This window comes from Helianthus annuus, chromosome 1 (assembly GCF_002127325.2).
Source record: "Helianthus annuus cultivar XRQ/B chromosome 1, HanXRQr2.0-SUNRISE, whole genome shotgun sequence".
In the NCBI taxonomy this organism is placed as follows: Eukaryota; Viridiplantae; Streptophyta; class Magnoliopsida; order Asterales; family Asteraceae; genus Helianthus; species Helianthus annuus.
In genome coordinates this window covers 96,480,455-96,493,698 of record NC_035433.2, presented here as the reverse complement: position 1 = coordinate 96,493,698, position 13,244 = coordinate 96,480,455, and the positions used below count along the sequence as shown (strand labels likewise).

The 13,244-nt window shown below is 35.5% G+C and overlaps 1 protein-coding gene across 1 annotated transcript; it reads left to right on the top strand.

The window, feature by feature from the left end:
* Nucleotides 1–5,574: 5,574 nt before the first annotated feature.
* On the top strand, nt 5,575–12,742 carry LOC110876418 (ubiquitin carboxyl-terminal hydrolase 24). Its single transcript, XM_022124595.2, has 7 exons — nt 5,575–5,972; nt 7,204–7,746; nt 8,179–8,354; nt 8,444–8,691; nt 8,783–8,925; nt 11,136–11,312; nt 12,212–12,742. Exons 1-7 carry the CDS (start codon nt 5,955–5,957, stop codon nt 12,398–12,400), a joined length of 1,494 nt encoding a protein of 497 aa, XP_021980287.1. The 5' UTR covers nt 5,575–5,954; the 3' UTR covers nt 12,401–12,742.
* The last annotated feature ends 502 nt before the right edge of the window (nt 12,743–13,244 follow it).

Sequence of the window (13,244 nt, the reverse complement as noted above, 5' to 3'; positions counted from 1 at the left end):
TATATTATTTTTACCCTAAAAATAATATAACTAGTTTACAAAGCAAGCAAATATTCACACAAGAGTTTTAGTATAAAATATATATTCTAAATATATAATTATTAAGTTTTATTTACGAAAATCAACCTCCGAGACTTTGGTATTTTGTACTAAAAATCATGGCGAAGTCTATTTTGAAAACCAAGTTAAAATATATACGTAAACACTTACTAGAAAAATATTTTCTAAGTGTTATATTTCTGGAAAAATTTCGCCAGAGTTTCCTCTGTAAACGGAGGCGTCCATGCTTTTAGCATATCATTTTCTTTTTGTTAAAATCAACCAAACAATTTACCAATCAACAACATACAATATTTATTCATCAAACTTGACAAAATAAGATTAACCCATAACTCATGAACTTGAGAGTTTTGTAAAAATATGTCGTAAATCACCGGCACATTTAGTGGGTCTTGTTATCTTTAAAAACATGATTAGTTTCTTGAAAACGTTAAAGAATTTGAGGTTTAAAAACTTCTAGTCAAGATTCACAAAAATATTTCTTTATGAAATTTCCTTGTTACAGAAGTGTTTATACACTTGTTTAGTTACCAAAAATGCTTTTAGTTCATACAAGATCCGGGTTTTAGTAAAACTAATATTTTTCGCTTGGTTCTTCCGAAAGACCACTTGTAGATCTTTAGATCTACAAGTTTATAATCTTATTTTTCAAGAAAAATTATGTTTATTCAAGTTCAAGGCTTATGAATGGATGGATACATCATCTTTCAATTTTCTAACTTTTACATCCTACTAGTTTATGTTCTTGAACATGAACTAGTATGTCTAGATGATGATCCATCTTGTTTCTACTAACAAACAACATCAAATAATCACAACTACACAAGATCTACAAGATTTACACACATGACTTCTCTTTATCCATCTTTTATTTCTTTATGTTCAAGATTAATGTAAGTTCTTTAGAGTTTCTTAAGTTTTAACCATTCAATCAACTATTAACCACCAAAAACAAGATCAAAATGAAGATTAGAAGCACTTACTACTAGCACAAGGCTAGGGGAGTTTCAAAGCGTAAAAGTGGTGGATAAAAGAAAACTAGAGTGGTTCTTGAACTTCCGAGTGCACCAAGTTTGTTTGTCGGACCTCTTGCACCTTTTATGCATGGAAAATGGCTTGAATGAAAGTTGATGGTGGTGGTGGTGTGGATGGAGGTGGCGGCCGTGAATGATGGAGGAGGAAGGAGAAGCTTTGTTGTTTGATGGGTGTTGAAGTGAAAAGGTGATTGCCTTATGAGTTTATTTATAAACCAACTTGCTTCTTTGTCCAACATGTAATATGTTACTAATCCTCCAACATGTACAATTAAAATAATCAAAGAAAGTAAGGGTGGGTCACCCTTGTGGTGACCGTCGATGGGGGGGGGGGGTATAGGGGGGTTGGGTTATGATGGAACTAGTTACCACTTAGTTAGGATTTCTAATGTTTAGTTAGGATACTATTATGTGTTATTTAATATAAAGGGTGTTAGGGTGTTCGGGGACCCTAACTAGCTCAAAAAAGTAAAAACAATGTGTTGGCAATATTTTTATGTTCCGGGTAAAGTCCGGTTGTTCGGTTGGATGTTGATCCGTTAAAGTGTTAAATAAAGCTTTAAAGTGTCTTTTATATTGTTTTTAGTGACACATTAAATTTCCAACACTTTGGAAAATGTCTAGGACTATTTTACCAAGTTTTTGCACTTTACTAGCATCGTTAAATGCTGAATTTTGGTAATTAGTGCAGAATTCTGCACTTTAAGTATGTTTTAGGCACTTCCGGTCACTATAACTATTACCTAGTGACGCAGTTTAATAGTCCTCACCTCCCTACACTCACTACTAGTGTAGTGTTCTATTACTGGCTCATTCTGGCCTCAAAAACAATGTCTGTTTAGTGCTGGCATTGTCAGCATGTTCATTGGGTTATCCGTTCACTATGCTAACTGTGCTTTGTGCATCAAGTTTGTCACTAATGTTTGTGTGTAATAAATAGAGTGACAATATAAAATGTGATGCATGTGTATGTATGTAACAGAAATCAGAAAGCAGTATAATCAATATTATTTAAACGTACGGATGCATGCAAATCTGACAGTTGTCACATTCAAATAGAAGACAGAAAGGTCAAACACCTTAAACACAAGAGAATGGTACTGGTCAAAGTAAAGTGGGATTCGAAAATAGGACCTGAGTACACATGGGAACTGGAATCAGAAATGAAACGGAAGTACCCTTACCTGTTTCAGTAAATCTCGAGGACGAGAATTTAAATAAGGTGGGGAGGATGTAAGGACCTGCAACAATGTCCCAAAACACTTCGTAAGTGGAAACCCGGACCCCTAAAACCCTAATCCTTATGAAAAATCAAGAAAATCCAAATTTATTGATCTGTCGCGGGCCGTGTAAGACTTAAAGAGAGTCTACACGGGGCGCGACAGCCTGTCAAAGCTCCGGATAACGATCAAGGCCACGTGTCAGACACGTGGCAGACCTACGCCGTGACACGGCAGCCCTAGCCGTAGCTAGGGTGGCCCTCGCGGGGCGCGTAAGCCGGCCCTAAGGCCTAGGCGGGCCGCGACAGACTTAAAAACTTGCTAAATAGAACGTTGCATAGCCAGGCTTCTTTGCTCAAAAAATTTCTCAAAATCACTATCTTTCTGCTTTAAAATCACGTTCAAAGTGTTGAAACGCTACTGCAATCACAGGGTAATAACTCGATCACTGCTACGATACAATGTCCGATTGATTGAAACCGATCCGATGGATGTTTAAGTGCTGCCTGAATTTGGGCTATACTTTGTCATTCGTCGTGAGGGTTTTGATTTCGTGAATTTATCGTAAATGTTGTATTAAGTTACTTACCTAGTCTCGTTTGCATTATTTAACTAGGTTACCAAGCTTAATCAGTAGGCGGGCTCTGTCCATTTAAACTTGCAATGTGAGTCATTCTCTTTTTACCAAATTGTTTCCAAAACCCTATTTATTTTCAAAGTTATAGTTATAGGGATTAAGTCTTTGTAATCTTCAATTACTGCCGGTATGTGGGGTTTTGTATACATTACTTGATAACCGTCACCATTGGACAACGGGTTAGCCAATGGGTGATATGACCATAGTCACAGATACGGTCGAGTGACCAATACCGTTTGGGTAATTGGTTGATATAAACATTGTAATCGCCCTTAATACTGTAGATTTTAACAATGTGTCGTTTTGTACAAATTGAATGACTCGCCAATATTTCCCGCTGATAAAATCTTTTTAAACATGTTTCAGGTGATTTACTGTGAAAAAGGAAAAGTGCCGCGTAGCACTACCAGCTTGGATAAAGTGGCTCAGTAAAAAAATAAACATGTTTTTTTTTTGTAAACAGGGGATTTCCCAGTGAAATTCCTTTATTGTAAATTACGGGGTTTGTCCCGAAACTTGAAATAAAATAATTGGATATTTTCAGTTTAAATGATTATGTTAAAATTTCCGCTGCCAAACTAAATACTAATACCACGGGTTTCTGTCCCGCGACATTCGAACCAGGAAACTGGGTCGGGGCCGTGACAACACGATAGAAGATTAATGACATCATGACATCATTATAAAATATGTTGACAATGCGTGCTTGTATATCGATGTTGCATTATTATGAAGTCTATATCGATATAGACTATAAAGTCTACATCAATATGCTCTAAATCGATAAGGGTAATTGTATATCGATATGGTATTGTCATGTTTTGATATGTATTGTTATATATTGATGTATATCGATTATCGATTAGGAAATTGTATGTCGATGTAATATCATCTGTTGTAGTATAAATACCATTAGATGGCTCTGTTTCAAGTGAAAGAGCACGATTCAGAGAGTTGAGAGAACATTTTGTAAAACGTTGTAAAGTTACTCTGCTGAAATCAAAACCATTGAGCTTTGAAGTGATATTCATCTAGTATTGATAGTGTTCTGCTTGGTTTGCATACAAACTCGGATTCGGCACTTGTTTGTGTGTTCTACAACAAGGAATATGTTTCTCTAAGATCCTCATTAGGGACCTACACCATATCTCTCTCTCTCTCTGCGTATATCTCTCTCCCCTTTTTTTAATCTCTGTAATGGGTGACAATGGTCTAGTTCTAACATGATTGAAGTCAATTAAATAACTGTACGTTCTTGTCAGTTTCATGTAATTGGGAAGGGTAACAAACTGAAGAATGGCTGCAAGGGCAAAGTAGAGAGCAACGGGTGAAATGGAATAAAAGGGCAAAAATTTGTAGATATGTTCTTGACCTTTGGTATGCCATCTTAAAAATTTGTACAAATTACCATAAGGGTAGAAAACTCAGTTTTTTAATAAAGTAGTATAGATATAGATATAGAAATAGATATAGAAATAGATATAGAAATAGATATAGATATAGATATAAATATAGATATAGATATAGATATAGAGGGTGGGGTTAGTGTAAAAAGGGGTGGTTTTGTGAGAAGTGTAAAAAGTGTTTGAAGCCCTTAGATCTTGTAGTTAATGATTGAGATCAAGAATGGCTTAAAATGTAAATTATGTTTTATTTTTTTGACTAATTTGGTTAGATTAGGGGTAATAATGTCTTTTTATATTGTATTGTTTAAATAAAAAATCTGCCATCAACTTTAATGCACATGCAAGTTCCACCCATCTTTTTTGAATGTCATAACTTTTTTACGTAACATTTTTTTTAAAAAAAATACACCATAATAACGAGTTTTTTATCTTTAATATGAGTACCATAATGTTATATTTATGTAGATAATTTTTCTTTTTGCGTATAGCATGATATAAAGCCTACTGGAATGCAGGTTTAAAACACTATACGAAGAACATATACTGGAATGCAGGTGTAAAACACCATGAATGTAGGTTTAAAACACCATGAGAAAAATATACGAAGAATACATACTGGACTGTAGGTTTAAAACACCCTGAATGCAGGTTTAAAACACCATACGAAGAACACATACTAGACTGCAAGTTTAAAACACCATGAATGCAGGTTTAAAACACCATGAACACATGTTTAAAACACCAAACAAAATGTGCAGTGCAATCATTCCAGATGTTAAAACACCATGACTGTATTACGATGAAGTTGTGGTGTTTTTATCTGAATAGTGTTTATACTTTCAAAATAATCAAAATCATTCTAGATGTTAAAACACTATGACTGTATTGGATTCAAGTTGTGGTGTTTTCTGAAATTCGTATGGTGTTTTATGCTTGTGAATTAAATGTTGATATGAATTTTATGGATTAAATAATAAAAAATACCAAATATATTGTTTCCTAAAATCTCTCAAAACAGTTATGGAAAGATTTTGTTAATTAAAATGATTCTTATTGAAATTACTATATTACCCTTAATCTCTAATTTTAATTAAAGAAACATGTCCTCACCATATTATTTCTTACACTTCTCTCACACTGGCCAGATATATAGATATAAATACAATCGAACTAAAGAAGAGTCCTATAAACTTAAAACTTAGAACCACAAATGACATAAACGGCAAAACATCAAGGACCAAAACCACTATTCCACCAAAGATAAAAAAAGAAAAGATTTAAGAAACAAGTAAAGAGAAAACCAAAACCTAAACCTAAATCGAGGCCGCCTCTTCTATTCCCCACCGTCGATGCGCCGTTCATCGGTCAGATTTTCGGCTCATCACCGCCACTCCGCCACCGTTAACCACACCCTTTTCACCATATCCAATATCTCCTTCTTATTACACGTTTTTTCTCGTTGACATTTTATCAAACACCTTACGTGCATTCGTCTTCACTCATATCCTACTCGATTTTCAGTCTTTTCCGTTAGGGTTCTTGCATAATACTCGTAATTATCAACAACCCACTTTGAATTTCACACGGAGACCATATCATGAGTGATCAACCTCAGGTGAGTAATAATTTTTATAATGGAAATATATATGATTTTAGGGTTACTTATAATCGATTTGAGGAAGCTTAGATTGTCTGTAATATGTTTGAATGATCTATAATGCTGTATGAGGGTTCTTGAGTGAGTTGTGCTGAATCAAAACTTTTATAGTCAGTTTTGGTGAATTTAGGGGTTGCATAAGTATATGTTGGTTGAACATTTATAATTAATGTATTGAACTAATATCATATTCATTTTGAGATTTGAAATTCATGTTTTTGTCCCATGGACAGAGGTAAGACTTGCCTATATCTCACCCCTAGCCAGACCCAATAACAGTTTTGCTATGAGTGTATATATATATATTTTTTTTTGTATATTTTGAGGTTTGAACTTAATGTGTTTAAGTTTGCATTTCATATTATCTTCAGTGATTGAAATAAGGACAGTTGTCTAGGAGATACATTTTATGATTAGTTTGAAAGTTAAAGTGTATACTGGCTAAGATTTGAACGAAAACGGGCCAGCTTTATGGATCATAGTTTACGCATATTATTGAGGATAGTCTGGAATTAGGCTTGGTTCAATGGGTTTGAGGCCGGGTCACTTTGGGCCTAACACATAAGACCCATCAAAACCTTACCCTAGGTGTATGAAGTCGAGTTGTGGCTCCTGATCTTTTGTTGAAGACGGATTAACTTCTGTTTCAGATCTATGTTTCTTCTCGTATGATTAAGTATGTATTCTATATTTTTGCATATAGTTAGATGGAATATATATATAGGGGAAGGTTCAAATGAAAACCACTAGTTATCGCGAAAACTCGAAAGCTAACCAAAAAAGCCAAAAAAACATACCATTTTTTTTTTGTAGTGCACATGTGTAATAGTACACATGTGTATGTGTACTACACATGTGCGCTACAAATTTTTTTTTTCTGGAAATTTTTTTTATATAAAAAAACTAGCGATTTTTAATAAAAAAATTGAAAAAAAATTTGTGTGTTTTTTAGGCTTTTTAGTTAGTTTTCGAGTTTTCGCGATAAAAGTGGTTTTCATTTGAACCATCCCCTATATATATATAGGCTTTATTTTTATCTTTACGATAGTTACAGGTATGATTTGATTAGGTTTATCCCTAATATACTCTTATATATAGTATTATAGTTGATCAGTATTACATGAGCTGTACAAGGTTTTCGTTATTCTATATGGTTTGTAAAGTCGTTCATTTACTCTTAATTACGCAGGTACTGTTATTCGGGTCATTTTCTGAAGATGAAGTCATATCATGGCTTAACAAGCCATCTGAAAACGCTAAAAAGCCTGCGAAAAGCAAACCTTTGGATCTTAATTCGTTAAAGATATCAAGTGATATATCTTTTGGTAGTTTCAACGGTGAATCACACAAGAGCACAAACGCTTCCAAGGGTTCATCTAATCTCAACCCAACTGGCATTTGCAAGAATGGTAAAGTTAGCCCTTCTGAACCGATTAAAAATCTCAAGCCTGAAGCTTTAATACACCCAAAACAAAATGGAGCACCACATCATAACGGTAACATGGCGCTAAAAACCGTTCATAATATCAATTCGGTAGTGCACACGAAAGTCGAAACTTTAGGCAGTGTGAAAGAAGAGAAGTCGAATGAACCGATTGAAACATGCTTGTTACCTCGTGGGTTAATTAACTCAGGGAACATGTGCTTTCTCAACGCTACATTGCAAGCTCTTTTGTCTTGTTCACCAGTAGTTCAACTTTTGCAGGGTATAAGAGCCCGTGTTGCTCAGAAGGTTTGCTATACAAGTACATTTTGTGGATTCAAATGTTGTAAGTTTTTTTTGTAGCAGATAGGGGTGTTCACGGTTTTGACTGTTTTTAGGTCAAATAGTGAGCCAAACCGTTATAGTGATTTTGTATACCATCGTAAACATTAATCAAGTCGTCGAGAATTAAAATCGAACAAAATCAAACGTTGGTGGCTTCTGTTTGGTCTCATATTTTGATTTTATTTCTGACTGTTTTCGATTATAAACTAAAGAAAACGTTTGGAATGGTTTGGGCATTGTTTAAACCGACTAACCCAAAAAAAAAAACGACTGTGACACCAAAAAGATAATTGGTTTGGGTGGTCTGACGGTTTGAAAGGGAACCATAAACACCCCTAAGCATAGAAGTGTTGTATGCACATAGCTAAAAAGGTTTACTTGCATTATTTTATCTAGACTGGCTATCCGACGTTAGCTGCATTTGGTGAATTTATTTCTGAATTCAAGATGCCTGTTGGTGCAAGCTCAAAGGACACAACGCAAACGGGTCGGCCTTTCAGCCCAGCCATGTTTGAAGTGGTCTTGAAGAATTTTACTCCTGATGTTCCTAATAGCATTTCCGGGAGGCCCAGGTACGCGTTAAATTTGTCATCATAATCTTTTATCATATTCTTCGCTATCAATGTATTTAAAATTTTCAATTTAATGATAACTGGGTTAGGCAAGAAGATGCACAGGAGTTTTTAAGTTTCGTCATGCATCAAATGCACGACGAACTACTAAAGCTTGAAGGACAAGCGTCAAACGCAAATGGCAACGGGTCGTCACTTGTTTCATCTGTAGAAGATGATGATTGGGAGACTGTTGGTCCGAAGAACAAATCTGCGGTAACGAGAACACAAAACTTTGCTCCCTCGGAAGTGCGTGCAATCTTTGGAGGTCAATTGAGAAGTGTTGTTAGGGCAAGAGGTAGGGAATAAAAGCTTTAGGGGTTGATCTGTCATTATAAAAAAACTTGAGGGTGTAAAGTGTAAATTACGTAATGTGTTTGTGTCAGCAGGGAATAAAGATTCGGCTACTGTTCAACCGTTTTTTTTGCTTCATCTTGATATATCTCATGATGGTGTTGCTAATATTGAGGACGCCCTTCGTCTCTATTCTATGCCGGAGACACTTGATGAGTATCGAACAACATCCGGAAAGGTATGATTCCTGTTGTCTTTTAAGGGGTTTTTGGATACACTGGTTCAAGTTATGATTATCTGATTCTTTAGGGGGTTGTCTAATCAGTTGCATACTTGCTGCAACGGTTCTTTATATAAGAAATATTAGTGGTTCAGATTGTTTGAAACTAGTTTGGGCCAGCTCTGGCGCTTTTGCGCCTTTGACAACATTGATTTACAAGCGTACGCTTCGCACGTTAAGGACTTTTGTATTTTAAACTTTTTCTATATTATAATACATAAGGATGGCGAAAATGTAATTTTACATAATTTTAACAGTTTAAGTAATTACAACTTTTAAAACACATGGTACCATCCTTCAAAACATATTTCTGACTTTTAAGCCAACTACCTGCACGGTTTTTAACCATGGTTTTGAATGGCCATTATTTTATTTTTTTTAGAATTTACACCATAAACATGAGCATCATAGTTGTTAATAACGGCTATAGCGACCACTATAGTGCGCTATGTAGCCATGCGACCAAGCGTCACTATATGGGTCTTAGCGATCAATAGCGAAGTTAGCCACAGTTATTATTTTTTTTTTTGTTACAGCTACCATTTTTTAATACAAAAACGTAGGCTAAATGGTGCAAAAAAAGCGAGAACAGTTAAGGGCAAAAACTGCCCGCAGCAGGACCGTTTTTTCGGAGCTGCATTCGTGTCCGCAGGATGTGCGGGTACGCACGAGTTCAATTAAATTCCAGTTCAGAAACTCATTTTTTGCACCCCCCTGCGTGCGGGTAGGACTTGTGGTAAAACATGTCATAAAGCTACAATGGAGTAGTAAACACTTTACCTTATAAACAACCACTCACTTTGTTCACACACCAAGGTGGGACAAAGTATTTACCACCTTTTGAGACTTTCATTCACACACCCAAAACTTCCAACATATAAGACCTAAACTTTTGCTACTAACTATTAGTTTTTGTTAAATATACATGTAAACTAGCATATATACAAGGGTATTTTGATGTAATATACATATAAAAATGTTCAAAATTCCTTTTCTAGTGTAATCGCTATTTATAAAATAGCCGTCGCTATTTGTCGCTATTCGCTACGTAGCCTATAGGTGCCTTGTCGCTATTTGTCGCTATTCGCTATTGACAACTATGATGAGCATGGTATTGCTTTAGTTTTTTTTTTAATTTAAAAAAATTAACAATGTACGTGAGTACCGGTGTCTGTGTTCTCCTTCGCAACGCGCGTGCATCTATTAATACACACACATATATCTATACTATATTATAATACGTATAAGCATGGCTTAAAAAAACGCTCGAGGCGTCCATTTTGAGGCGCGCCTCGAGGCGGAACGGCAAGATATCAAATAAGAGGCGGCGCCTCACTGGTTGTTTTTATACATACGCCTCAGCGGTATGAGGCGGACGTTTCGTGTCGAGGCGTAACGGTAACTAAGAGGCGTACGCATCTTTTTAGGCGGGAGAAATTAGGGTTTTTTTAGGGTTTCCAAAGAAAACAGGGTTGATTATGAAAGAATCGGGTCGAAATACAAAGGTAGATGGAGGCATAACTCTTTTAGGGTTACTGAAAAATGACGGCCCCTTTATTCAGTACATTTCAAGCACTTACATTAGGACCCTTAAACATTAAACTTTTATCATATTTAACCCAAAACTATTCTCACAAGTTTTTTAATTCCGCCTCGAGGCTTACGCCTCGTGAGGCGAAGGGAAACTGCCTCGAAACTTGTTTCCGTAATTTTAAACCTTGCATATAAGGAGGACAAGAAGGTAAGCTAACATATTTTTAAGACTTTTTAAGTAATTACAAGTTTTAAAGCATATGGTATAATCCTTCAAAGCAAATTTTTCCCTGCACATGCAAGCTCCTCCCACGATCTATAAATGGCTATAAATTTTTCATACGTTAATACTTCTTAAAAAAAATACATAAAACGAGCATTTTATTTTCCTTAACTTAAGTGTGGTATTGTTAGTTATAGTCTTTTTTAATTGTAAAAATTTAACATGTTATGTTATTATACATCATTACGTGATTACGTGCTTTACCAGTATTGCGTTGTGTTCTCTGCCGCATTGCACACGCATCCTTTTAGTGTGTATGTGTGTATATATATATATGTAATATCTAAATGTGATTGTTTCAACAATGTATACATGCATATACTGATGAAAACATGGCTAAATTGGCTTTCAGGCTGGAGTTGTGACAGCCAGAAAATCTGTCAACTTACAAACACTTCCAAAGATAATGATATTGCACCTGAAGCGATTTGGCTATGGAACCAATGGAAGTACAAAATTACACAAACCTGTACGCTTCCCACTTGAGTTGCTCCTAAGTCGTGATTTGCTTGTTTCAACTGCAACAAAGGTAATGTTTGCTATATTCGTTGCTTTCATATTTAGCACAAATCACTAATCAAAAACATTATTATTATTATATATTAAAAGGCTATTTTGTCAACATCAAACATTTTGGCCCCTCAACTTTGATAATCATATATTTAGCCCCTCAACTTTAATAAGTTTTTTTGAGTTTTCATTATTTACCCTTACACTTTATTACAATTACTATTTAGACTCGCAACTTTTAGTTTTTTTTCCTTTTACTTATTTTTTTTGTGGTTTTTTTAGCTTTTTTCTCAACGTAATGTTTTTCTAAGTTTTCTATATGTACCATCGTAAGTGGGTTATTTCAATTACATTCTGAAGTCCGAACCCACCCAGATATTCGTTTTTATGTTTTTCTAAGTTTTCTATATGTACCATCGTAACTTTTTTTATCTTCATGTAGACTGGTCTGTCGCAATTTGCTTATTTTTATCTAAGTTTCGAACCCGTTGCGGCCTACGGGTGCGGGTGATAACCCACTAGTTAAATAAATGAAAGGATAGTTTTATACCCCCATCAAAACTTGGTATAAAACGACATGTAACGAACACGACACGAAACTGATCAAAACTGTTTATTAAACGGGCCGGGTCTGGGTTGGCTTGGTTAACTAAATCGCTCGTGTTCGAGTTCACCTGTTTAACTCCTTTAAATAAATAAGTCGACCCATCATGTTTTCGAGCCGTTTTAACTCATTTAGTACAACCCATCGATCCGAGTAACATGTTTACAACTTGAGTACTACACGTTGGCCCGCTTGGTACGTTTAGATAATTGGGTTAAACAGTATCGTGTTAAGGATACACAATTTTAAGTGTCTGGGTTAGAGTTGATTTTTAACACAAATAAATATATGAGTTGTTATATCGCAAATTGCAGGATCGAAAGTACACACTTATTGCATCCGTAACACACCATGGAAGAGAAGCTTCGAAGGGGCATTACACTGCAGATGCTTGTTATCCAAATCAGCAATGGTTTCGATTTGATGATGCTTCGGTTACTGCAATAAGCACAAACAAGGTCCTACATGACCAGGCCTATATCCTTTTCTACAAAAGACTATAAACTGCAGTATGTGCTTATTCTTCTAGCACAAGGCCAAGCCCAATGCAGCAACAGATGGCCCACAAAGAGGGCTGCCCATGTGGCACGAGTTTATATGCCAGAAAGCTGATGTCATCGGAATTTGAATGGTCGAGTTTGATTGATTGGCAAGCTAGTTTCAGAAATGGTTGTGCGGGTGAGGTTTAGTGTATGTAGAGTATTGATATGTACATTCTTTGCTTCAATGTCTAGAGGTTCAAAGTATTGGCAACGCATGTTGACATTTTTGTTGGTTTGTTTCGTGTTGGATCTTGTCGTTTTGATATTTGAAAATAATATATACTTGGTAGTTTAAGTAACAAAGTAGATTTCTTTGGAGTCTTTTTGGTAACCATAAGAACTTGTTACTCGAAAACTCATATGCATTCTAACTATCAAGATCAGGCAGACCATAGCTTGTGATGGGTGGTCCTTGGGAAGTTATGGCAGGTTCAGTGGAAGCAAATATCGACATAATCGTTCATCGAACATCAACGTTCGGTTTGTGTGGAATCTGTGCGAAAGCGAGTTGCTAAATCGATCAACAACAATTTGGGGTTAACAAGGTTCAGTTTGGATTATCAAAACAAGCCGATAAAAACCCGACACAAGTAATCAAGACAAAGGATGACAAAGGTAATATGATACGGGAATGAGAATGATCTAAAATGTTTTCTAAAATAATCCTAAGAAATATAAAAATATAACAAGTCTTGAACTCATATATGCAAGTGTTTTTCGAAATAGGGAGAAAGAGAGAATCCGTAGAAATCTAAAAGGTTTGCGAATGAGGGTAATAAACGACATTACTTCTACAATGAAATGG

What these genes read in the sequence shown, in the direction of transcription:
- LOC110876418 (XM_022124595.2), top strand. An exon ending in AAGTGTTGTTAGGGCAAGAG is followed by an intron (nt 8,692 to 8,782) that starts GTAGGGAATAAA and finishes TTGTGTCAGCAG; the next exon opens with GGAATAAAGATTCGGCTACT. An exon ending in ATCGAACAACATCCGGAAAG is followed by an intron (nt 8,926 to 11,135) that starts GTATGATTCCTG and finishes ATTGGCTTTCAG; the next exon opens with GCTGGAGTTGTGACAGCCAG.